The 27,811-nt window shown below is 33.9% G+C and overlaps 1 protein-coding gene across 7 annotated transcripts in view; it reads right to left on the bottom strand.

Moving 5' to 3' along the window:
* LOC131147591 (uncharacterized) overlaps positions 1 to 26,800 on the bottom strand; it is a 63,011-nt gene extending 36,211 nt beyond the window's left edge. For 4 of the 7 annotated variants that reach the window (XM_058097086.1, XM_058097090.1, XM_058097087.1 and 1 more), the window contains exons 1-7: positions 26,576 to 26,747; positions 22,700 to 22,761; positions 21,971 to 22,037; positions 7,273 to 7,338; positions 6,665 to 6,758; positions 6,419 to 6,535; positions 6,206 to 6,306 (exon numbers count right to left, since the gene is read on the bottom strand). In XM_058097086.1, coding sequence (XP_057953069.1) covers positions 6,206 to 6,306; positions 6,419 to 6,535; positions 6,665 to 6,758; positions 7,273 to 7,338; positions 21,971 to 22,037; positions 22,700 to 22,713 — 459 coding nt within the window. In that variant the 5' untranslated portion in view covers positions 22,714 to 22,761; positions 26,576 to 26,747. Of the gene's footprint in view, positions 1 to 6,205; positions 6,307 to 6,418; positions 6,536 to 6,664; positions 6,759 to 7,272; positions 7,339 to 21,970; positions 22,038 to 22,699; positions 22,762 to 26,575 lie in introns of all 7 variants that reach the window. The other 3 variants (XM_058097084.1, XM_058097088.1, XM_058097089.1) reach the window with 3 other exon arrangements.
* Between the last annotated feature and the right edge of the window lie 1,011 nt (positions 26,801 to 27,811).

The following is a 27,811-nucleotide window of genomic DNA, read 5'->3' as shown; positions in this document are numbered from 1 at the left end:
AGATGACTTACGTAGTTTCTATAATTGTAAGAATGTCTTGTTAGTTGATCAATTGAGAGCTAATCTCAATATGGAAGGAGACGCTAACTGGGAAAAATTTCCAAGAGGATTTTTTGTGATTGAAAAGGCGGAAATGTTAAAAAGGAGCAAAAAAATGCCTCACACAAAATTCAGCATTTACGAGAAGAGAGTTCTCTGTTGTCCTCTAACACCAACAAGGGTTAGAAGGTACTGTAAAGCACTACTCCAACCAAACTATAGCTTTGACCAAAGAGGGGCTTTGGTCCCCTATTATTGAGCCTAATCATGATAAGGTGGACATTTTTATATTCTTTCTTATGTTGGGGGGGTAATAATGAGGAGATAGCAGTTCCTTTGGACGATCTAAATACTTTGGAATCCAGAAAAGGTATTCTTCTCCTTCCTATTCAGTCCTCTTTTTATTTTGATGCTTTATGTCACAAGGAGGGATTTGATGGGAGCAGTACCTCTGTTTTTGGCTTTGGGCTAGTGAGAGGGACTTTAGAGACCCAAATGAGCTCCTGAATAACATGAGTTTGAAACTAGTGAGTCTTACTAGAGCGAGGTAAGTTTGGGGACAAGTCCTAAAACTTATGAGCGGAAGAAAAAAAAAAAAGTGCAGAATGAATTAAAAAATTTGGCTTCTTCCATTAATTATGGGGGTGGAAAGGGTATCAGGAAAGGAGGTAAACGCATAAGATTATAAAGATTATCAGTTGGAACATTAGAAGTCTAAGGGATGTTCAAAAAAGGAGTTAGATTAGGGAAGTTCTATTTAAGAATTCTCCTTAAATTGTTTTGATCTAGGAGACTAAGTTTAATTAGTGAATGGGGAGGTTGTTAGAGGGATTCAAGAAGTGCATTGTAAGGATTGGGTTTCTGCACTCTCTTGGGGTCAACAGGAGAATTCTTGTGTTTTGGGATACTCAATCTATTACTAGAGCCTAGTGGGTTTCTCTACTCTTTTTTGTCTTGCTAGAAGTGAACAATCAGGGTCAATGCTAGATTTCCTCGGTGTATAGTCCCTCTAGGCCTGCTCTTAAGGGCTTTTTTGCGATGATCTTTAATTTGTTTTTGACTTTTGTTCCCTTAGGTGGATATAGGGGTCAATTTTAATGCGGCGAGGTTCCTGCGGGAGAAGAAAGGTGGAGGTAGAGTTACTACAACTATGCAAAAAGTTTGATTTGGTTGTTAAGGAGAGTGGTTTGAGGGACATTCCTTTCAGTAATACTAGTCAGTGTGCAAAGCTAGGGCAATGACTATTAAAATCAACAAGCTCTTGTTTTCCAATAAGTGGGAGGAGAAGTTCCCTAATATCTCCCAAGTCATTTTTTCCTTGACCCACATTCAATTACTTTCCTATCTTATTGCAATCAAGGAAGGTTTCTTGGGGACCTACTGCTTTCAGATTTGAAAACATATGGTTGGATCATGGCTCTTTCTAGCCTCTGGTAAGGAATTCTTGGAATGAGGATTTCGAAATGGGATGGGAGAGGTTTAAATTTATAAACAAATGGAACAGGTTGAAAGAAAAACTGAACGAGTGGAATAGGGAGGTGTTTGGAGATACTAGGATCAAACGGACTAATATTTTAGGAGAGTTGGGTGAGTCAGATAGAAAGGAAAAAGTTGTTACTCTCTCAAAGGACGAGGAGTCAAGAAAGGTATCATTGAAAAACAAACTAGAAAAGGTGATCTTTAAGGAAATGAGAAGTTGGAGGCAGAAGACGAAGTAATGGATAAGAGATGGTGATTGTAATTCTAGTTTTTTTATAGGATAATTAGTAGGAAAATAAGGAAGAATTGGATTAGGGAGTTGGATATGGATAAGGGGGGTAATTATATTGGATAATAGCAAGATTGCCTCTGAGATCACTAATTTTCATTATAACTTGTTTTCTAAGGTGGATGAGAGCAAAACGATGGTGGAAGGTTTAGAGTGGGATCCTTTGTCGGCTGATAAGACAATCTGGTTAAAGAGACATTTCAAGGAAGAGGAAGTTAAATCTACAGTCTTTCAAATGGAGGGGGATAAAGCTCCCAAGCTTGATGGTTTCGAATTGGCTTTCTTTCAAGATTGTTGGGCAATATTAAAGGATGACCTGTTGAAGTTTTTTAGAAAATTTTATTGGAATGGGATTTTAAGAAAGAGTATTAATTCCACATTTATAACTTTGGTGTTGAACAAAAGTACGACTATTAAGATTTTTTATGATAGACCTATTAGTCTAGTATCCAGTGTTTATAAAGTAATCACTAAAGTTCTAACTAAAAGGTTAAGTGTGGTGCTTGATAAGACTATTACCCAAAATGCATCGGTGGGGGCTGGGGGGACAAATTGTGGATGCCAATTTGATTGCAAATGAAGTTGTTGAGGACATCCAGAGGAGAAAGAAGAAAGGGCTCATCTTTAAGTTGGATTTATTATGATAGAATGACTTGAAACTTGTTGGATAAGATTTTTATAAGGGGTTTAGAGAGAGATGGTGTAATTGGATGAGAGGCTACATGTCTAACGTGGATTATTCGGTGTTAGTGAACAATGAGCCCAAAACTTGGGGCAATGAGGAGGATTAAGCAAGGGGATCCTCTTCCCCCGTTTTTATTGTCTTAGTGGCTAATGTTTTGAGTAGGATGGTTGATAAGGCTATGGGTAGAGGTTTAGTGAAAGGTTTGGGAGTGGGGACGGAGGAGGTAATGGTCCTGCACTTATAGTTTGCTCATGATACTATCTTTTTCTGAGAGGATCATAAGCCTTCTCTATTCAATATATTGGGGCTTCTCCATATTTTTGGAAGGGTTTCGAGGCTAAATATTAATATGAGGAAGAATGGTATCTTAACTATTAATATGCTTGTTAAGCATTTTAGGGAGTTATCATCGGAGGTAGGGTGTGCTGAGTTGGAGTTGCTGTTGCCCTATTTAGGGGCTCCTCTTTGAGGTAGGGGGGGCGGGGGGTAACTCTAGATCTATTAGCTTTTAGGATCTGGTCATCAAGAGAGTGTATGAGCGTTTAGATGGGTGGAAGGGTGCTTTTTTTTACTTTGGAGGCAAGATCACTCTAATTTAGGCTTGTCTTTCTAGTATCCCATTGTATTTTCTCTTTATTTTCAAAATTCCTGCGAGAGTTGCTAGCAAGATTGAGAGAATTATAAGAGATTTTCTCTTGTCAAGGGTAGGTGGCTATAGGGATCATTTGGTGAGATGGGAGGTAGTTTGTAGAATTATAGGTCTAAACAAGAGGGTGTTTGGGTCTTGGAAATTTGGTGTCTAAAAGCATGGCTCTCTTGACCAAATGGCTTTGACGGTTCTCATTATAGGATTCTTCCTTGCGGAATAAAGTTGTTAAAGGATATGATGAGAATGAGTGGAATTCTAATTTGGGTTCTAGATGTTCTTCAGAAAATCCGTGGAAAGCTATTTCCTGAATTTATCCTCTCTTTATTCACAATACTAATTTTTTGTTGGATAAGGGTTGTAATATCTGTTTTTAGAAAGACCTTTGGTTGGGGAATGTTGTTTTGTCCACCTCTTTTCCATGCCTCTTTTGCCTGAGCTCAGGGCAAAACGAATCCATTTCTTCTTTTATTGTTGATCTGGGTGGTCCTTTATCTTCTTGGGATTTACACTTTAGGAGATCCTTGAATGATGTGGAAATGGAAGAATTATTGGAATTATCCATGTTAGGCTTGTTAAATAAATGTCAGGTAACTTTGAAAGCTGATAGTCAATCCTGGTCCTCGAATCCCTTGAAGTTTTATGTGAATTCTTGACTAGCTCTAATTTTTCCTTTCCACTCTACAAAACTATTTAGAAGGCCAAAATCCCTCCTAAAATCAAAGCTTTTCTCTGGTTGATTGTGCATAATAGGATCAACCCTAATAATTTCCTACATATTAGGCAGCCTTTAAAGGTTCTTTCTCCAGATATGTGTGCACTTTGTTTTAATTACTCAAAATCTGCTCCACATCTTTTCTTGCATTGTGATTTTGCATGGAGGGTTTGGACCAAGCCATACAGTTATTTTGAGGAAAGTTGGGTTTGTCCAGAGACAGTGCAGCAGTTTTGGCAATTTCTTTTGTTTGTTTCGGTAGGACAAAGGATAGGAATAATGTAATGGAACTGTGCTGTATTTGCAGTATTTTGGGGTCTCTGGAAGGAATGTAATGGATGTATATTCTCAGGGAAGAAGATATCATTTTGTCGGTGTGGGAGAAGATCCATTATTTGGCTTCTCTTTGGTGTAAGGGCAATGGAAACTTCAAGGGGATGTGCTTTTCAGATATTCAGCCTAATTGGCATTCTTTGTTGACTTATTAGGGCGTGCTGATTTTCCTGTACTGCTTTTGTGTCTTTTGGTTTTTCTTCTTATGTTTTCTTTAGGGCTTCGTAGAGTTTGATAAGAAGATCTCTCTTCTCCTGATTGCACATTCTTAATCTATCAATGAATTTCTCTTGCTATAATAAATAAGTAAATAATAAAATTTTGAAAAAAAATTAGAACCAACTCATATTATGACATTCCTTCTATATAAACATGGAGTTAAAACTTTCTAGCCTAATCTAACTTGAGAATCACACACCCAAAATGCACAAGCCTCAACTAAAAAGGCACAAAAGGCCTTCTTCTTTTTTTTTTTTGCACAAATGCATAAGTTTCAGTGTGTAATGTGTTAACTTTTTTGGGATTCGGTATTTTAAATTGAGCCTCAAGGCATTTTAGGCATGCGTTGCCTTGAGGTGAGCCTCAATTAAGCCTTTTAAAACATTCTAATTGACAATGACCTTATTCCTTTTGGGTGCCTTTTTTTTGCTTAGGCAAGGCTAAGCAACCTTAGTGTATGTTTGGTACAACACCGGTGTGGGATAGGACTGGGCAAAAGGGAGGGCCTTAGCCAATTTACATGGTATAAGGTTCTCTGGTCCCTCACTCCCTCCACCACCACCCACCCCCCCCCCCCCCCCCCGGCATAGGACTAGACTGCCTTTTATCTATGACTCCTTTAAACAATTTAGAAGGTGTCCCTATTTGAAGAAGAGGGGATGAGTAAAGAGATTGGTGAATGGTCTTACAGTTGACAGTAATTTGCCTATTCCCATTTCTCCGGAGAAGGAGGTGATTGAGAAGAATATTAAAGCTCACAATTATTGGATGTGATGAATTTGTGGTTGTCTGAGCTGGAAACCATGAGGTTCAATGGATGGTGTTAGGAGTAAGTTGAAAAATGGTCAACATGTGTCCTCTGTATCAAGAATGAAGAGACTTGTGCACATCTCTTTCCTCATTGCCCTTTCACATTGGTTATTTGGAATAAGTTATTTGGTATATTTGGTGAAAATTGGGTATGTCCACACACTTGGCCTTTTATACCATTACTTTTAGGGGGTTCGGCAAAGAAAAGGATAGGAAAGCTCTATGGTGTTGCATCACTATGGCTACTATTTGGGGTGTTTGGCTGGAGAGGAATGCTAGAATATTCAAAGGAATGGCTACTGCTAACAATTTGCTTTGGAATAGAGTGGTATATTGTTGGCAAATGGTTTTTTTCGCCACATTTCTTTTCTAGAAGACTTGCAGCAGTATTGATTGACCTTGTTACATAGAGTTTGGTTCTCTGTTTAAGTTGCATTCTTTGTGACTAGTTTCTATTGATGTAGAGAGAGGATTTCTTATTCTCCCTATCTTTTCTTTCTTCTTTTCCTTTCTCTTTCTAATTTTCTAACGTAAATTCTTCTCTCTTTTAAAACAATTTTTGTTTATCTAAAAAAAAAAAGTTAGCATGAATTAGCTAGTTTAAGTGTTTTATAAATTATGAGGGGAATTGATTCAGAAGTTTCTGAATTAAGGTGATAGGTTTTATTTTTTTTTACTTTTTTTTTTTTTTCATTTTGAGAACTTCTCGTCCTCTTTCTATTGTAATTCTTCTTCTCATACTCAATAGAACACTTATGTCATCAATTTTGCAAATCCTCATCAGGTCTTAATAAGTCCTAAACACAGATCTGTCTCAAGACCATACAAATATTACCACAACAATAGAAACTTTTTTTTTTTTTTTTTGATAAATGGGCAGTAGAAAGAAGAAACTATTAAAATTACTGTTTCCCTGAGGCAGAAAATGCACTAAAGCAGTTAACATGTTTGTTTCATTTTTCAAGCATGAATCTCATCTTTTAGACTTACAACATCAGTGCCAATGATGAAATCAAACGGTGGATCAACAGCCTTTATATGATCCTCATTCCCCCAGTCCAACTGTCTAACCTGGATGCAACCAAATGAATCTACAAAGAATAAAATTCTTGTGTAAGAGGAAATGAGCAAAGGAAAAACTAAAACAGACAAAATGATTATATGAATAGCTTATGCAGATTGTCAACCAGCTTCAAAATTTACCTGAATCAGGGTTCATCTGCATGATCCTTGAAGTATTACGTTCAACATTTCTCATGAGCAATGGCAAAACTTCCTTTTGGTCTGTTGAAACCACATTGCATCCTAACAATGCCATGCCTGAAAAGAGCAGTTCACATAATCGAATCAACTAGGCTGATTTCTAGCCAGAAATTGCATCCAAACACCCACTTCCATTAAACAATATATGCTCTGAAATCTCATGTGTACATTAACAAATAATCTCACCAAACCCAGCAACTCCACAACCTGCTCCAAGTTCTATGGCACGCTTTCCTTTCAGTTTTGATGAGCAAAACCTTCCTTTTCTGCAATTTTTTTCCTGAGTCACTCAACCAAGTAAAATGTGACCATTTTAGAGACACATGGCACTGTATAAAACTCTCTTTAATGCATTCAAAGAAACTGCTACATAGACCGTCAAAATAAAGTGACACCACATAGAACAAAAAAGTTAATAATAAGTTGTTTGAAAGTAGGTTGGCAAACTTATTAACCATACAAAATTCAAATCTAGGGGAAAAATCCAAAATCTATACATGTAGACAGTCAAAAAATAGTGACTTTTACTTTCAAAGATGTTCAAGGTAATCAACAGCAACACCTTTTTTCTACACTGACAGTAAGATAATAAAAACGAAATAGTAATAATAATAACAATAATAATGATAATAATTAATCACCATCATCAATGCTTTTTTATTTACCCATAATATTGGGATCAGAAGGATCAATCTAACTCAATCATTCCACTCCACCATACTACATGTTAATAGAAAAATAACTCCAAAACAGTTTTCTAGGTAGGGAACCACTGAAAGAGTGATAAAATTTACCAGGAACTTGACAAACACCACTGATGCATCCCATACAGTAGTTCCTAGATGCTTGGAGTTCGGATCCTACAACAAAGAAAACAAGCTTGCCACAGTAAGGGAACCACACGGACAAGAATTTGACTAACCATGTGTAATATTTAAATTTTTTTATTTATGAACTTGATGTTAGAACAACTAACAAGCAAACCTCCAGAACCATCAACTATAAGCATAAAAAATTTCAAAAAAACAGATGCTCAGCTCGTGGACCTCAGGAGATCAATTAATCTGTTCAGAGGCATACCAGTTCTGGAGAGAGAAGGGAACCAGAAAGCAATGGCATGAGTTGGTTTGGAAACTGGGTTGTACACCCAAGCACTCATTCATTGTGTGGTTGAGTGCAAAAAACAAATTGCTGACTAGTGACAAGTTCATAGGGGATGCTGAAAATCAGTCTTGTGTCTTCTGCAATACAGATCCTGAAACAGTGGAGCATCTATTCTTTAAATGCAGGTTTACTGCAGAGATTTGGAATCAACTAAGAGGATGGCTGGGTTGGAGAAGAGTCATGTCTACACTGAAAGCAGCCCTTAAATGGCTTCAAAAGGAAGTGAGAGGTACATGAATACAAGCCACTGCAAAAAGGACTTGTGTAGCTGCAACAGTATATTGCATTTGGCATTTTAGAAACAAGAAAAAGTTTGAAGATATAACTACCCCGAAGGAAGCTATTATAAAGCAGATACAAATGCATATATACACAACCGTATATGAAAGATTTCCTCACCTTCAGGAATATGGGAGCTGAGTTGGAAGGCTTTGTATTTCTGAGGTACTGTTTTTGAAAGAATGTAATGGATTATCATCATCAGGCAAGAATGCCCCTGGGTATGCCCAGGTTGAGTTGTATTTTGTTCGTCTCATTTGATGTATTTGACTTAGAGGAGAAATGATTGTATAGGGATGACAGATGTGATTCCTGGGGATGCCCAGAGTAGTTGTATATATTTTATGAAATACATTTACCTTTACAGATCAAAAAAACACTAATCACTGTCAGACTGGTCAAAGTTAAATTTGATCGTGTCAATAGTTTGGATTTGGTTCTTTGTGGACTCAGCTTAAAATAGACCTTATTAGGATATTTTTTTAAATAGCCACTCCAATAAGGCCCTTTAAATGTGACACTTGATTACGCGTCAAAGTTACGTAATTAGGCATTTAAATTCATGCATTAAAGATTATAATTTTAATTAAATGTCTAATTATGTCCATTATTTTAATCAGTGAGCTCATTCAATAATGTTAAGATAATTATCCTATTTTTGTAAATTTACGGATATTTGTGTTTTAATATTGCAGGATAATTTTCGAAAGGTTGAAGTCTTGCATGCAAATTCATACAAGCCATGCATACCATGAAAAGAAGGCCATGGGCTTGACGTCAGCTGCAATGTGAGTGCATGGGCTTGATGAGCTGCCGCGTGAGTGCTGGGCTTGTGAGGATCCATGAAGAGCATGCATGAAATGGAGAAAGGCTCGTGAGCTTGTGCATGACATGGAAGGGCCGCCATGAGCAATTAATAAAGGCCCATGTAGCATGTGTGAAGGCCCGTGCATGAGCTAGGTATTGCTGGAAGCTGGCCATGCAAAAGCAACATGGAGAAGGGCTGTGTTGAGAGCCAGGCTGGCGTGTGAAGCTGGGCTTCAAATTGAAGGAGTGCTCGAATTGTGGGCTAGCAGCTGGACTCATGTGCTGGGCGTGCGTAAATGTTTGCTTGCATAGGGTTTAGATATTATTGGAGGTCTTTTCTTTTTGCTGGGCAGGAGGCAGCAAGAGAGGGGGCGCAGGAGTGCTGCTACGGGCTTGGAGTTTTTTTTCTTTTCTCCCTTCTCTCTTCTCTCTCTCTCTTTGAATTCAATTTTGTTAGAATTAATTTTATTGTTGAGTTTTTAGTTTATTCAAAGTTTAGATTAATTTTTGTTTAAAAATAGTTTGTTTAATTTGAGAATCTTCTTTTTAATTAGATAAATTCATGTTTAAATCTCTCTCTCTTCTCATTTAAGGTTTGTCTTACTTCATATTTTTAGTTTGAGTTATTGAGTATTATGTTTGGGTATTAAGTTTATGTTTTGGTATGCTTCTTTAATGGTTTTGCTTCCCTCAAGTGTTAGCTCATCATTTTGTTTGAGTTTATTATCAAGTAAAGTTTATTTTTATCTTGTTGGGTTATATTTTAGTTGGTGTTAATTGATGATCTTATGGTTATTAGATTTTAATTTTGTCTGATCTCATTATAAAATTTCGTACTTTCATTTGGTTGGGTTTTAATTATTATTTAGCATAGTTGATCTTTATTTAGTTGAATGATTGCATTGTTTCTTTTGTTATTCTGGTATGAATCTGGTTTTTATTCAGTTATTTTATGCGTGTTAAATTTTTAGTTTGAGTTTAATTTCGTCACAAAATCTCAAACATCCCAGGAAACCGAATCTGAACTATGTTTAGTAAATTTTTCTTTTCTTATTTTCTTTTGGAATTACACAAAATTAGGAACTAAGCTGCATTCCCTGAGGAGACGATCTGGCCCTTGGGCTCATTATTACACGACTAAACTCCTATAATTGGATTAACTTCCAAGCTGCTCATTTTTCGAGTGTGTCAACACTCGAGCCCAACAAAGGGGACATATGTCAACACCACAGAAAGTCCTACAGTTTTAGAAATAGGCTCTCACTATTTAAAGAGATGTCATCCCGAAGAAATACAGAGAAACCTGCAAAGAGAAACATTTACACCATGGGCAGAAAGCTCTCAAGCCCTAAGAAAGCTAGATAACACTAGTTTTTTTTTTTTTTTTCCACTAGTTTTCTACTTAGAGAACTCAATGCTCCAAATCTTGCGAGTTCTCTACAACAATAGATGGGCAGCTCTCTCACAGACACAGATTAAATTCATTATATGACATAATCAACGCAATCTGTTCTTCAATCAAAGCCCATGTTCTTGATGATCAAGCCAGCCGCCCCAAGGACCGCCAATATATTTTTCTGAACAAAAATCATAGTTCAAGAGATGAAACAACTTCTTTGGATCAAGTTGTCATGGCTCTCAAATTGAAGTATTCAAGGGGATTGAATTACAGGATTTATTCTTTGTAAATAATATACTAAAAAAGATTTGTATCCCACTTTTTATTTAACAAAAAAAGTTGAATTTTTGCCACACAATTTCATCTACCTGATTTTTGGACTAAGTATCTAGCATGCTCAATGAGACATCATGCTTCCCAGTCACATCCCTTTCTCCTTAAAAACAAAAATCCTTTTGCATTGGCTGACAAGCTTTATGGCATCAAAGAGGATAGTTACCATTCAATAGAGAAGCTACTACTTATTTAACTCTTATTTCAAGTCAATCCAATTGCATGATTACTAATTTCTGCATTTCATATGGAGCATTTTCTCCACAGCATTCCAAAAAATCTTCATGCAAATAATGAAAATTCAAAAAGGCAGCCAAATATATCACTAGACCTAGCATCCTGAATCCTTTCATCTATTACCTCTAAGCGGGCCATTGTGGAGGGCGAATCTCCCAGTTCTACCACTTGGGGCAAATCTCTATGCATCATTCGGGATGACTATTTGAGCACAACCTCGCAAATCTCCCATTTCTACCACTTGGGGCAAATCTCTGCGCATCATTCAAGATGACTATTTGAGCACAACGTCCACCTTCAGATCTACTCTAGGAAGGCCCAACGCTACAAGAACATCCGAGTGTCGGTATCTGACACATATCGAACACCAACACACGTACGACATGTATCAGATATTAACTAAATTAATTTTATTTTCCAACACCGTCCAAATACTTCCCAACATATTTTTGTGTGTTTACTTGTATTTTGTTGCAAGATTACTAACAATGCTACTTACTGCTAGTTGTGTGGCTATTTTTCGTTATTGTATCATTTTTTTGTTGATGATGATACTTTTACGACTGTTACAAATCTGATGGTAACTTTATTGATGTGGAGCATCAAACTATGAATATGAACACATGTAGATGATATTTATCGTAGAAGGTACATTAATAATGCCTATAATTCATAGACTTTATTTTAGTATCTTACATATAAAAAGAGAAAAACAATACTAAATATGCCTCATGGTCTTAAATTTCGCAAAATAGTTGAAATATCCGTCGAAATTTCCGGTTTTCGTCAACCTCGAAATCGAAATGATAGTCAATTTCTGTCTTACATAATTTTCGTCGAAATCTCAAGGAATCGTCAGAAATTTATTGAAATCTCATAATTTTAGCGAAACTCATCAAAATTTTAACTCTAGAATGAAATTTCATGGAATTCAAATGAGAGATTTAGGAGTTAAGTGAAATTTCTCTCTTAATTTATTTTATTCCTTTTATTGAAACAAAATATTATTACAATGGCTTTTGAAATTATATGAAAAAATAAACTTACAATAACATTTTATTTAATCTTTCATGTCTCAATTATCATTCTTTGTATAAATATAATATTTAAATGATTTGTCAATGTCATTGTATAAACTAGATAGTTTAATGCACATTATCTAACAAATATATGTATGGTTGATACACATATTATATTACAACCTTTCCACATCAATACACAACAAAGATGTATTTGTAATATTATTTGTCCTAAAACTTACATTATTACGCTTATTAACCATTTCAAAAGTTTCATAAAAAGAATTCCATGCTTTACTATTGATTTTCATTATTTTTTCAAGTCGAAATCAAAATTGACATCAAAATCGAAATTTCCATACTTTTGGAGCTTCAAAATTTGAGTCAAAATTGAAATTTAAGACTTTGCTATGCCTAAATAGGCATTTTTTTAAAATTAATGAATTGAAGTACTCTTGCTGTCTCATATCCTTATTTTTTTGAAAAATTGACATATCGTGGTTGTCACGTCTGTCAGTGTCAATGCTTCAAGGATCTACTTCAGAAAATATGGAAAGAAGAAATCTTTACACAGGTTTCTGCTTTATCTTCTACTTACCTAGATGTCATGAGAGTCATGACCACCGGTGTTTCCACAATAGCTGAGATGGAATACAAAATCGTTTCCTCGCCCAAGCTTAGAAATTGGAAGATGAGGATCAAAAAATCACTTCCCTCCAAAGCAAATTTGAAGCACAAATTGGCAATTGATCAAGTCAAGATTCATCATCTTCATGAGGTTTTGCAGCAAATAAAATAATTGGAGATGCCTCAGAAAAGCACAAATGAACACAAAATCCTGATTGGGCTTCCTCAACTACATCTATTGCTACATTATCAATTCAACAGTTATGGTATGTGATGACAAATATTCATCATCAACATAAAATATGGTAGCCCATCTCAAAATTCATAAACTACCCTCATCTATTCATAGCCCTGCAAAAGGATTGATGACATAAGAATGCCAATTGGCTACCAACCTCCTAATGTCAATTGCTCAATAATCCAAAGCAAAATATTTCTCTTTTTGTCAAAATTGTAATATGCCAATCCATATGACAACTTTCTTGTCTAGTAATTAATCCAACCACTAAACGAAAATGCCTTAGACCAATACACTAACTTAGAGCTTGAAACACCCAATAGGCAGGAGCTAATGGAAAGGGTATTCCTAAATCACTTATTTATCCCTCATCAAGTAGCCAACACAACCAAGCTCACAAACACAAAGAAAAAGGAAGATGAGCTTATTGTAGAGTCTATAAACAAATGATGAGCATCAGTCTTAATTGCAAAGAGTTGCCTTTCTGAAAAGTTCATATGTGCATATCAAGGAGTTGGGGCCTCTTTTACATTTTACAGGGAACCAAGCCTCAAAAATTTGAAGAATTTGTTACTTGAAGTTGAACCCCATGACATGGAGCTATCATCAGCTAAGTATGTCAAGACTTAAGTGACATCTTGTCTTCCATCTCCAATCAATTGGAAGAAGAAAAGGATGTCTGGTTGACATCAAACTCTAACAAGCCCAAGAAAATAATCTACCCTTCTTTGTGGAAGTCAAATGGGAATAACAATAGCTCACCAAGTAATCAAACCATACAACCACAAATCAACCCACAAGAGACACAAGCAATTTTTATGCGGAAAACTCTCCACTGTGGAGGGAAAACCTCGTGACTGAAGCCTGGAAAATCTTCCATTATATCAACAATGGTATTACAAGTACAAATATTTCTCGACAAGCTAGAGATCGCCGATCAGTAAGATATATGATCATCAAGTGTGTACAAACTGTTGGATAACATCAATTTCATCACCCTAAGGTGGATTTCAACAGAATACCAAGAAAAAGGTCTCACCAAGTGGGTATTTGCAGACAAAAAATGGGAATGCTAATGAACGGCCAAGACCAGTAAAAATAATTTCAATGCCATCGAGAGCAACATATTGAAATTTCGTTAAAATCAGGCTTTGAACGACCATCTGATCTTGGATTCAACGATGTAGAAGTGGTGAAGAAACACTCAAATTTTTCTTTCTTCTATTGCTCCCAACATACACCCACTGCCAATTGCAAACACAAGAATGACCCTTTGATTCTCTCACCCAAGAGAAAATGCAACCAACTACCAAGAATAATTAAATAGCAAGTTCCCATGCAACCCTACTAACCAAGCCTTCAACTTTTCTTTCCCTTCTCTTCATTTTTTTTTTTCCCATTTGTTGCAAGAAGTGGGACCCACCACATCGGCGGGAAACCACTAACAAAGAACAATGCCCAGAAAAACTTGCTTCAAAAGCCACTAGTCACAAGAAGTTTTCCAACTACTTATTCAAGAGATAAATGACGTAAGATGACAATAAAAGGAATGAACATACACCAAGGGAATTATAGAAAAAGAATATCCATTCCTCAAAGCAGATCCTCCATGCATACTTGAAGACCTAGAGAAAGACATGATGAAACTTCCAGAACCCAAACGCCCTAAAGAAGTTAAAGGCATCAATAATCCAGGCAGTTGCAGCCAGTAGGGTGCACCAAATCATAAGTTAGCCCACTTTAAAATGTGTTAACTTACAAGATAAATTTCAAGTTTAGCAGGACAGGGTAAAATTCATCTAGATCTATGGATGAGATCGCAACATCCTACATATCCAACTTCACTCTTGATGACTTTAACAAATAAGGATTTTCAAAAGTGCCATCAAAGTCTTCATCACCAAACACTCAACTGAAAGGAATATCGCCATTAGCATCACTAGTCAAAATTTTGTTGTAATGCCCCATCTCCAAGGTCAAAAGTGTTTATTTAAATCATCTGTTTCTCGCTGCCAACATTTGAAAGTTCAAAAGCTCATGTGAGCGTTAGAAGGAAAGAGAAAATGCATCTTTTCGAGAAAGAAATTGTTTCAATAACATCTGCATCATCTTGATCCACATCGGCATGTGAATTGGGACATTGGTCCAAAACTTCCAGGAAATTGTCAAATTTTCTACTTTCCACCACCCTTGAAATCAAAATGACATCCAATTTTCGTTTTACAAAACTCCTGTCCAAATTTTCATGAATCCCTCAGAATTTCCTAAAATCTCAAAATTTCAGCAAAATTTGTCGAAAGTTTAACTATAAAATGAAATTGGCTTGAAATTCAAATTTGAGATTCAAAAACAAAATTGAAATTTCTCTCTTAATTTATCTTTTTTTTTTAATTGAAACCAAAGATAATTACAAGAAAAATATGAACAGCTTTCAGCATTTTGAAATTGTATAAAAAGTTAACCTTAGATAACATTTTATTTGTTCATTATCTGTAACTATATTTGTATATTAGTTAAATATGCTTTATCTATATCTGTATTTGTATATTAATTGAACAAGTTTAAAATCATTATTATATTACAGTTACTACACCATATACATCACAGACCAGTCCTCAATATATTTTATTTATATATATTGCATTTTTATATCTTTTAATTATTTATGAAGTTTCATAAATTTCATGCATTACTAAATATTTCCATCATTATCAACATCAAGATTTTCATCAAAATTTGAAGCCTCACAATTTTATCAAAATTGAAATTGAAGACCTTGATTGGGGGCATCCCCTTTGTTTACTCAGAGATGGGGGCGAAAAAATTTGCCCAAGCTATTGAAAAGATAATAATAATAATAATAATAATACGAATAAGTTCCTCAAAAGCTACAGGATTGCACCTTTATTGGAGACTAAGAACCAAGTCTCAAGCTTGCAACCAATTGACATAATCAGCAAACTCTACATCAAAGATGGGTCCCACTGATTGAGACACAATGCTCCTCCATAAGAGCCTAAACTGTTAATAGCACACAATGCGCAAGCACAAACCGTCCAACAAAGAAGTCAAAAAGAAAGCCTAAAGTCTTCATCATTCAAGTTAACAAGAACAGCCTCATAAACTTCAATGTTAGTTAAGCTAGTCATTGCCAACCAAAGAAGAGATTAGCATTGGATTTTTCGATTGTTTTGGAGCTTCAAACACATTTCTTGAGGGGCACAGTGGTCAAACACTCAAATCTTCAAACACCCTACTACAATAAAACTCTGCAAAAGGAGAATTCAAAGACAGCTGAGAATGAGATGAAGGTGCCCCTACAACACCTAAACATAAGGGCCGCGTTTTAATCATGACCTTGAAACAAGGTCTTAAATTTCAATTTCAACTCAAATTTCGAAGCTCCAAAAGTACATAAATTTGGATTACGATGTCAATTTCGATTTCGATTTGAAAAAATAACGGACATCAGTAGTAAAGCATGGAATTCTTTGTGAAACTTTAGAAATGGTTAACAAACATAATAATATAAGTTTTAGGACTAATATATTACAAATTAAATACATCTATATTTTGTATGAGGTGGAAAAGTTGTAAAATAGAATGTGTATCAAACATATTTGTAAGACAATGTACATTAAACATATTCAGTTAATACAAATGAAATTCATAAATCATTTAAATATTATTTATTATACAAATAATGATAATTTAGACATGAATGGTTAAATGAAAATAAGTTTATTTTTTCATATAATTTCAAAAGCACTTGTACTAATCTTTTGTTTCGAAAAAATAAATAAATAAATTAAGATAGAAATTTTACTTCACTCCTAAATTTCTCATTTAAATTTTGACAAAATTTTATCGAATAGTTAAAATTTTGACATATTTGGCTAAAATTTCGAGATTTTGATAAATTTCAGATGATTCGTTGAGATTTCGACAGAAATTATGAAAGCCAGAAATTGGCTGCCATTTCGATTTCAAGGGTGAAGGAAATTGGAAATTTCGACGGAAATTTCGACAATTTCGTGGAAACTTAAGACCATGCCTTGAAGAACTTCATTCAATGCCTAAGCACATAGGGCAAGCACCTTCTTAAGATGTCATGGTGCTCCTTCATAAGAGCATAAACAACACTGGACACTCTTTGACATGACTACAAACCAATGTTTTAGAAGGCTCATTTAAGGCTCGCCTCAAGGCAAGGAATTCCTAAAACACCTTGAGGCTCAATCTAAAATACCAAATTCCCAAAAGGCTAACACATTACACGCTAAGGCTTACACATTTATACAAAAGGCATGCCTTTTACACCTTTTAGTTTGAGGCTTATGCATTTTTGGTGTGTGGTTCTCAAGTTAGATTTGGCTAGAAAATTTTTAACTCCATTTTTATATAAAAGGAATGCCACAATATGAGTTGATTTCTAAAACTCTTGAACTTCAATCTTTCCAAAATAATTGAGTCATATCTTATATTTTTAAAATAATTTGAATTTTATAATGTTCTAGCTATCTCTTTCATGATTTACATAACGAATTCAACTTAGCAATTTTTAAATGGACAACAAGTAGTTTGTAAATTATATTTGATTTTTTTAAAACATTATATTTTTTTACTTTCTTATTTTTTTTCTTTATTTTCAAAATATATGTACTTTATTCACATATTTTTTATACAAAAATATAATTCTCATAAGGCTTACACCTCGTCTCTTATAGATTCAAACGCCTCGCTTTACACCTTCACATTTTAAAACATTGCTACGAACTCTCAAACAAAAATTCTCAAAATTCAAGAAGTCTTGAACTTGAAGCAGAAGACATCATAAAAGCTTTATCTATACTCTATGAGTTTAATTTGAATAAGAAAGACATCTTTAAAAACTTTATCCAAACTCCACGAATTCTTCAAAAATTTCTAGCTTCATCAAAAGTTAAGGCTAGGTCAAATTCAAGCTGCTCGACAAGAACCTAAACAATGCACAAACTTCCCAAATTTTCATTAGTTTCTTCCAATTCAAGTTTTATTGGTCACAAGAAGAAAGTGCTCCAAATGTAACTTCAAATCCTTCTCAGCATGAGCAAAACTACCACCAAATTTCAAACCCTCCTCAGCATAGGGAAAAAAATGCCTCCAAGGTTGTTTAAATCAAGATTTTACAAGGTATTGTAGAAAGGCTTATCAAGATTGGATCGAGGATTTTAAGATTCTAATAATTATATAAAATAAATATATAAATGCTTTGAGACATCATTTTAACAAATTTAAATAATATAAACCTTAAAAAGTGTCTCATAAGTGTTCAAGACTAGGTAACTACGATGTAGCTCATCTAACAAAGCCCTCGTGTAACAAAGAGATAAAGTGTTCAAATTGTTGAAATTACTAGTGCAATCAAATGACTTATAATAACAAAGGAAAAAATACGTATGGAAAACAAAACATATTTTTAAATACAACTCACTCAAAAAACAACTATACAACATGAACAACAAAAATATTTTTTTAATTTAAAAAAAAAAAAAAAGATATACAATAACCAAACTATGGCTCATCCATTCGTATCAACATCCAAGCCTCTGCTTGCTTCATTAGGATCAACTAGATTATTGTAGGTAACTTCATCAAGCCCATCACAAAATCATCATTGCCATCATCATTATTATCATCAAATGCATTAGTGTATTAAATATTTGCTTACATCCAAAACCAAGATATTGATTTTGAACCACTTAATGATCATCAATGTAAAAATAAATTTTTGAGGTATTGCTTCTTCAGGGGTTGTTCGGTATCATTTCTATTTTCGACTTCACTGTAGTACAATAAGAAGTTGGTGACTACAATACATTTTTCTATGTTGCTAGCTTTCATTTATTGTTGCTGGTTTTCAACTATTGTGGCAAAAACTAAAACCATTTTTAGTTTTCCACTGTTGTGGCAACTGTTGTAATTAGGTGGCATCCTCTTGATGTTATAACAATATCCAGAATTCAATTATATGGATTGAATCATTCAATACTTAATTTTCAATTAAAAAAAATTAGAATAAAAATGGCCATGTGAATGTAAAATATAATTAAAATGTCCCTAAATTTCATAAAATTCCAAAAATAATAATAATAACTATTCTAAATATATTTTTACCATCTTTCAATTGTCATATACAATAGGATCGCTCTAAGAGTACTAAAAAGTGAGTTTAAAATTATAATAATTAAGTAAAAATAATTATAATTTTTCCAATTCATATTCTTTTGCATTTCATAATTTTAATCCTATTTTTTAACTATTATTTGATTCAAGAACAAAATAAACATGCATTCAACCAGGTTTTTTTTTTTTAATTTTGGAAATGTTAACAAAACAAGTTGCATTCCAATTTTTAGTGTCTGTTTCTCTATTTCTGGTTTTTGTTTCTATACTTTTTTATGGTGATATCAAACGGCCACTAAATTGTCCATTCTTTGTAGCAAAAAACACCAAGCCTACAGTACCAATAATTTAGTAAATATTTAAAAATATAATGTACTGTGGGATCTTAAAATCCTACTGCATCTCACTAATCCTACAACGGTCCTACTCAGATCCTATCAATTGGTACAACAACAAGAAGAAACCAAGCCTTAAGCCCCACTAGGTGGGGACGGCTACATGAATCCTTTTCCAAAAATTTACACAATTATGGGCAATTTCCTCCGACAAATTCAGGACTATTAAATCCTTACTATCTCATTTCAAGTTATTTAGGTCTACCCCAACCCTTTCTACTACCACTCACATTAACTAGCTCACTCATCATTGGTGCACTATTAGGCCTACGTTACTAATGCCCAAACCATCTGAGCAGCCCTTCCTTTATCTTAACTTGTATAGGAGTTACGCTAACTTACCACGAATATGTTTGTTCCTTAATTTATCGTTTAACGTTACACTGCTCATTAACCTTAACATTCTCATTGAGCAACTTTTACATTTTGGATATGTTGTTTCTTAGTTGCCCAACATTCTGATCCATATAGCATAGCTCGTCTAACAGCCGTCCAATAGAACTTCCCTTTTAATTTAAGGGTATTCTACAATCACACAGTATGCCCGAAGCATATCACCATTTTACCCAACCTACTTTAATTCTATGTAATACATCTTCAATTTCTCCTTCAGCTTGCATAATAGGTCGAAGGTATCAAATTCTACTAGCACTATTAATTTCTTGTCCATCAAATTCAATCTTTTCTCCAATATTCTTCCTACTATGACTGAAATTACATTTCATATATTATATCTTATTTCTGCTTATCCTAAAACCTCTAGATTTCAAAGCTTTTCTCCATAATTCTAACTTAAATTTAACTCCACCTCTAGTTTCATCAATCAAGACAACATCATTTGCACAACATACACCATGGAACCTCATTTTGAATACTCCTAGCATGTTCATACCTCACTAAAACAAAAATACAAAGGCTCAAAGTTGATCTTTGATGTCCACCTATTACGATTGGAAATTCCCTAAACTCTCCACCTCTAGTCCTAATGCTAGTCATTACTCCATCGTAAATATCCATAATGACATCAATGAACTTACTGCATACATCCTTTTTTTTCCTAAAACCCATCATAGAACTTCCCTAGGTACCCTATCATACACTTTCTCTCAGTCCATAAAAACCATATCATCTGCAAGTCCTTATTCTTTCCCCTAAACTTCTCCATTAATCTTATTAAAAGATATAATGCTTCTTTAGCAAATCTCTTAGGAATAAAACTAAATTGATTTTCTGAGACCTTCGCTTCTAACCTTAATCTTTATTCAACTACCCTTTCTCACAGTTTCATTATATGATTCATAAGTTTAATTCCACAATAGTTCTTACAATTATGAATATCTTCTTTATTTTTGTATATGGATATTAAAGTGTTTTTCCTCCATTCATTTGCATTTTCATAGTTTTTATAATTGGGTTAAATAAATGAATTAACCATACAGATCCGTTATCACCTAGGCATTTCCAAACTTCAATCAAGATGTTACCTAGTTCCACAGCTTTTCCATTTTAATGCAAACTTAGCTTCATTAACTCTAATTTTGTGAATAAATTCCATATTTTTAGCCTTTCTCTCATTTGTCAATTCTAAATTTAGGCCTTCTACTTGGTTTTCATTAAATAGCTTACTAAAGTAACTAATCCATTTTCTTTTATGTATTCTTCCTTAACCAAGACAATATCATCCTCTCTTTTTATACATATTACATTACTTAATTCCTTGTTCTTTCTTTCTCTAGCTCTAGCAAGTTCAAATATGCCGCTTTCCCCTCTTTTATATCTAATCTAGCATATAAATTATTATAAGTTCCTACCAATAGGTGATCCTTTATATAGGATTAGAATCATTTTGGTAAAGTAGGATCTTAGGATCGATCCTACGATCTAGATTGCAATTTTAATGACTGCCTCTAAACCACTTTTGAAGTCTAATAGACACGAGTGGAAACAGCTTCCAACACAACTTCAAGTCCTCGGCAGTCGGCACAACCAAAAAATACCACCAAATTTCAAATTTCTCCTCAACACGAGTAAAAATTGCCTCTAAATCATTTACAATTTCAAGTTCTCCTTGGCACGAGTAGAAACTACCTCCAAATCTTTTACAACTCAAGTTCCCCTTGGCACATGAAGAAATGCAACACCAAGTCCTCAACAAGCACAAACCACCACCAAAAAATTTATAAGTTCTTTGTGATCAAGGCAACCCACTAGGATCACCTATACATCTTTCTATGACCACAAAATCACATCTAAGAAATACCACAACTTCTTCATTAGGAACAAGTTGCCCTCTTCCTCAAATCACATTTTTCAAGGAGGTTGAATCAAAAATTTGTTCCATTAAAAAAAATAAAACCACATAAATTTTTATCCCTTTTACATGATAAAAATTGAATTTTATTATATAATTTCATCCATCTGATTTTTGGGCTTGAAATTTATGTGTACACTCTGCGCCTAAAGACAATTTCATACTCATCAAATAAGATTCTTTTTCCTATTATTTTTAATGGCTATTGCACAGATATAATGAAATTCACTTAGCCATGCAATATAAAAACAACACCATCCTTCAAAGAAGGGAAAAATACTTGAAACATTCCATTTCATGACAAGGTGATTGCATCCTTTTGTGATATGGAGATCTTTCAGGGTAAGACCTTGGCATACAAGCCCAAGTTTGCCCAACTTTGCCCAAGAATATCATCACATCTTATGGTGATCTGGATTGAAACACAAACTTCAATGGGCAGAGAATTGCAGCAAGCAATATTTTTTTTAATGGAATGCAGGAAAAAAAATATACTAAAAGACTGAAAAAATATATACCTGAGAAAATTGCAGTTGATGGCCCAGTACTTCAATTGTGATTGCAGATGTGTTAGGAGAATTTAACCTAGAATGGCACATTTAAGCAGTAAAGAAATGTATTTCTATAGGAATGAGCAAAAGCTTAAGAAGAATAACTTCCTCAAACTACATGCTTACTTGAGAGAAGAAATTATGTCAAACAGAACAATGCAATGTTATGTAATGACCATGTATATTCAAAATTCTAGAAATAAGGGGATATAAAGCCTATTAATGAAATTGAATATCGACATAAGTGCAATGGACCAATCCTCTTTACAGTAATGAGGAGCTTTATTCATAAATTATATGATATACAACAATATCATACTTAACAAAAAAAAATTCTTAAATTATGAATCAAATACGAAACCAGACAAACTAACAGCATGTTGCAATAATCAACAGTCCAAAATATGGGATAGGAGATGAATGATATAGAAAAAAGACTCAACATATCAAAAGGAAATTAATCCAACAACCATTGAAGTTATTGGAATTATAGCCTGGATCTTCACATATTTTTGAAAAAAATTATTGAATGCCAGAAATATTCAAAGTTCAAAAGAAAGTGAAACACTCCAAGTGGTACAAAATGCATAAATACATACAATTAATAAAGGAAAATAAATATTATAAGAAAAAGAAAAGGCCTCATAAAGTACATAGCAGGGGGTAAAAGAGTTAGATGCGCAAGAAGCATAGTACCTGTCAGGCTCCATTAAAGGTTGTTTATGAGGAAAACCAATATTTTGATCAAATATCTTCCACTGCAGTACAAAACAAGAAAAGAATGTGCTTCAAATGTAAAATGCAAAAAGAACTAGAAAAAATATGTTTAAAACATAAAAGTAATATCCATATCTAATGACACCTGTTCCTTGCTGTTATAACTCAAATGAAAATACATAGGGATTCCAATTTAAATATACAACATCCCTTTCTGTGGTGGATTCCACATTGCAACTATGGATAATGGTGTTCCTAACCCATCCATAACCCAACAACCCAAAAAAAAGTCATTATTAGCATCTAAGTAAAGTTTTATTTTTGTCATAACTGCATTGAACTTAAATTTAAGTCGCTAACCCCCACCCTACTTTCAGAAAATGGGAAACTCATCTTAATGCAAGATGATAGAAAATTATAATTAGTGATGGCTTCTCTGCATTTACATTATAGAAATTTACAATTAGTGATGGCTTCTCCACATTTACATTAAGGCATACTTAGATGAAAGCAAGGTCTTAAATTTTGATTTCGATTCAAATTTCGAAGCTCCAAAAGTACAGAAATTTCGACGGAAATTTGGATTTCGATGTCAATTTCGATTTCGATTTGAAAAAATAACGGAAATTAGTAGTAAAGCATGGAATTCTTTGTGAAACTTTAGAAATGGTTAACAAACATAATAATATAAGCTTTAGGACTAATATATTACAAATTAAATACATTTATGTTTTGTATGAGGTGGAAAAGTTGTAAAATAGTATGTGTATCAAACATATTTGTAAGATAATGTACATTAAACATATTCAGTTAATACAAATGAAATTCATAAATCATTTAAATATTATTTATTATACAAATAATGATAATTTAGATGTGAATGGTTAAATAAAATATTACTGTAAGTTTTTTTTTTCATATAATTTCAAAAGCACTAGTAATAATCTTTTGTTTCGAAAAAATAAATAAAATAAATTAAAAGATAGAAATTTTACTTCGCTCCTAAATTTCTCATTTAAATTCCGACGAAATTTTATCGAATAGTTAAAATTTCGACAAATTTGGCTAAAATTTTGAGATTTCGATAAATTTCGGATGATTAGTTGGGATTTCGACGGAAATTATGCAAGATAGAAATCGACTACCATTTCGATTTCGAGGGTGAAGGAAATCGGAAATTTCAACAATTTTGTGGAAACTTAAGACCATGGATGAAAGAAATAGCTTTTGAATCATAAAACATCCATTAATCACCATGATTTGTCTAGATTTGTGATCCACATCATCAATACTAATGCCATCCCCCAGAAAGAAGTCATGGCTACAAAGAGTATTAAATGTCCAATCTTTATTCAGTGACATGTATTGTCTTCTTCCAGCGCAGCAGTGGAACTTAGCAATGTACATTTGTGGCATAAAGCAACCACAATTCCAATTCACAGCTAAAAAACTAAATATCTCGACGCAACAAAATATGTTACAAATATTAAATTTATCAGTGTAAACCAATTGGTGGTTAGAATAGCGCCAACCCTAAAACTCTCTCCTAGTCAAAGGGGAACACTTGACAACAACAACAACAAGCCTTAAGTTTAACTAAGTGGGGTCGGCTACATGAAACTTTTTCTGCCAATTTACCCAATGAAGAGCATTTTCCTCTACTAGATTAAGAGCTAATAAATCTTTCCTCACTACCTCATTGCAAGTTATTTTAGGTATACCCCTATCCCTTTTCATGCCAAAAACAATAACTAATTCACTCATTCTCACAAGTGCGCTAGTCGAGCATTTTCCTCTACTAGATTAAGAGCTATTAAATCCTTCCTCAGTACCTCATTCCAAGTTATTTTAGGCCTATCCCTATCCATTTTCATGCCAAAAACAATAACAAACTCAATCCTCCTTACAGGTGTGCTACTAGGTCTACATTTCTAATGCCCAAAAGCCCCAAACCATCAAAGCCACTCCTCCCTTATCTTATCTTCAACCAGTGCTATACTGCTATGTCATTATTGCATATATGCTCATTGCTTTAATTTATATTTTAATATTATACCACTCATCCACCTTAACATTTGCATTTAAGAAACTTTTACTTTTTGTACATGTTGTTTCTTAGTTGCCCAACATTTTGAACCATAAAGCATAGCTGGCCTTATAGCCGTTTTATAGAACTTTCCTTCTAATTGTAAGAATATTCTACGATCACACAGCATGCCTGACACACTCCTCTATTTTACCCAACTTGCTTTAATTCTATGTATTACATCCTCTTCAATTTCCCCTTCCGCTTGCATAACAGATCCAAGATATTAAAATCTACAAGTGATATTAATTTCTTGATTATCAAGTTTAATCTTCTCTCCACTACTCCTCCTAACGTTACTGAAATTACATTCATATATTCTGTCTTATTCCTACTTATCCTAAAACTTTTAGACTCTAAAGTGGTTCTCCAAAGTTCTAACTTAGACTCTACTCCACTCCTACTTCATCAATCAAGACAATATCATCTACAAACAACATACACTATGGGATCCCATTTTGGATATTCCTAATGAGCTTATCAATCACTAAACTAAAAAGATAAAACTCAAAGTAGAACCTTTATGTACACCTATTGTAATTGGAAAATCTCTAGATTCCCTTCCTACAGTCCTAATGCTAGCCATTACTCTATCATGCATATCCTCAATGACCTCGGTATATTTACTACATACCCCCTTCTTTCCTAAGACCCACCAAAGAACTTCCCTAACTACTCTATCATATGTTTTCTTAGGTATGTAAAAATCATATGCAAGTCCCTTTTCCTTCCCCTAAATGTTTCCATTAATCTTCTTAAAAGATAAATAGCTTCTGTTGTCGATCTCCTAGGTATAAAACCAAATTGATTCTCTAAAACCCTTGTTTCTAGTCTTATTCTTTGTTCAACAACCATTTCCCATAATTTCATCATATGACTCATAATCTTAATTCCTTATTAATTATTACAAAAAGGAGCACTAAAATATAAATGAAATAAGTCAAATCTTCAATTTAAAAATTAAAAAAAACAAAACAAAACAAAACTTAGAAGATCTAATGAGGGAATTTTCAGCTGTCCTGTGAAAAAAAATAATGCTTCATAATGCCTTCTTTTTTTTTTCTTTTTTTTTGCTAATATTTCCCATCCAATACCATGAATGGCATTATCACTAACGAGACATCCATCGTCAAAACAATTATGAGACTTTGAAATGATGGCATGTAAAAGACGGCTTCACACCATCCTAAAACAACAGTCAGTCGGTCACAGCAGTGACTCTAATTTTCTTAGCCTGAATGATAAATTGCTACCTTTAAAATCTAAGCAAACACACAATGAAGTCAATAAATTCCAATATACATAAAAGTGGCAGGGAAATTTATCAGGCATCAAGCAATAAAATATGAACCTATACAAACATTTATCACAGAATAACTCAATGCACAGCAATATCAACCACGTGGCCGCAAAGGGCCTAAAATTTCTTTGACAGAAAATGAAGAGATAAATAGAAATAAAAAATAGAAAATGATCAGTAAAACGATAGTATTCCCAAGAACTCTATCTCCAAACCCATAATTGGCAGACAGGACCCTACGAAAGAACTAACCTAGAAAGCCCTTTTCTTAGCTTAACTTTTTCATTGTTGCAAACAAAAACAACAGAAAACACGAAACCTAAGATCATATCTTCCTTTCTTTTCCTCCATTTTGTCCCAAACCAAACAGATGGTAATTACAATTATTTGAAAGGAAAACCATTACGTAAAGCACCGTGATCAGAAAACACATCATGAGATCAAAATTTTAAAAGGGAGAGGGAATTACAGGAAATTTTCTTAGCGTAGAGGCACAGTCAGCCCAATGCCCATGGACTCTCGACTACGACGAATTACAACGATTAAGCAGCGGAGTCGAGGCTTTGCCAGTGAGATATCAGAGAAACGAAACGGGAGTTTTTTCCATATTTCATTTTTTTTATTTAATAAAATATTAAACAACGGTTTTGGGAACTTTTTTTCCCATGTTTCCAATTTAAACAAAACTCATTGGAATGAACTTTTAATGAGGAGGACTGATTTGCTGGATGGTTAAAAATATAATTTTTTTATAAAAAGTTCATTATTTTATTTTGAAGATTGAAAATTAATATCCCTTGCACGTGTTTACTTCCTTTCATACAATTCCTTACATGTGTTTTCCTTCCTACACCAAGCAATCCCCTTTTTCATTCGATTTGGGTCGATTCTTTTTTTTTCATTGAGTCTTTGGCCCAAAATACGAGGGAATACATTCCAATCTTTTGAAATTTTCTCTAATGAATTTGTAAAATCACTCAAATTTTATTTTCATGTACCCTGTATTTCCCTACCCATAATGTATTTTTCCTATATTCCTGTACCTCTGCATTTTGTTATTTGTAGAAAATGTGAAATGAATAAAAATGTGATTGAATAAAAAGAACAGATTGTATTGCAGGTATATGTACAAAAAAAATTGGATAAAATATGAAAAGAAGATGTTATAAAAAAATAAAAAATAAAAGGAACTCGGTTGAATGAAATAAAAAATGTTATGAAAAAGGGACCTGGTTAAATTCAAGAAATAAAAAGAATGTTATAAAAAAGGAACTCAATTGAATCCACACACATTTACAGTACATTGAATTACAGTAAAAATTTCGGCAGAGTCTCCTTTTAAAATCGAGCATATCCATCCATGCACCTATTGGACTAATGAATAGCCCCACAAACCAACACATGTCATTTTCAGTATGTTTTGTCATCACTCATACATTTCATAAGAAAACTTTCCAGAAAGTCACCCATCCCAAAATTACTCTAAATCAAGCACGCTTAACCGTGGAGTTCTTATGGGAAGGCTCTCAAAAAGAAAAGTGCACCTTATTGATATGGGTAGTAACATCTAATTCTTTTAAGTCTTTCTTCCATGAAGTATCACATTCTCCCCCACTTACAGAACGCAACGTCCTCGTTGCGAACCCACATTTCCAAACTTAAGCGATGTGAGTCTCATCACACTTCTAGCTAGGTAATTGCTCCG

The sequence above is a fragment of the Malania oleifera genome, chromosome 2 (genome assembly GCF_029873635.1).
Source record: "Malania oleifera isolate guangnan ecotype guangnan chromosome 2, ASM2987363v1, whole genome shotgun sequence".
Classification (NCBI taxonomy): Eukaryota; Viridiplantae; Streptophyta; class Magnoliopsida; order Santalales; family Ximeniaceae; genus Malania; species Malania oleifera.
This window is presented reverse-complemented; position numbering and strand designations above follow the sequence as displayed.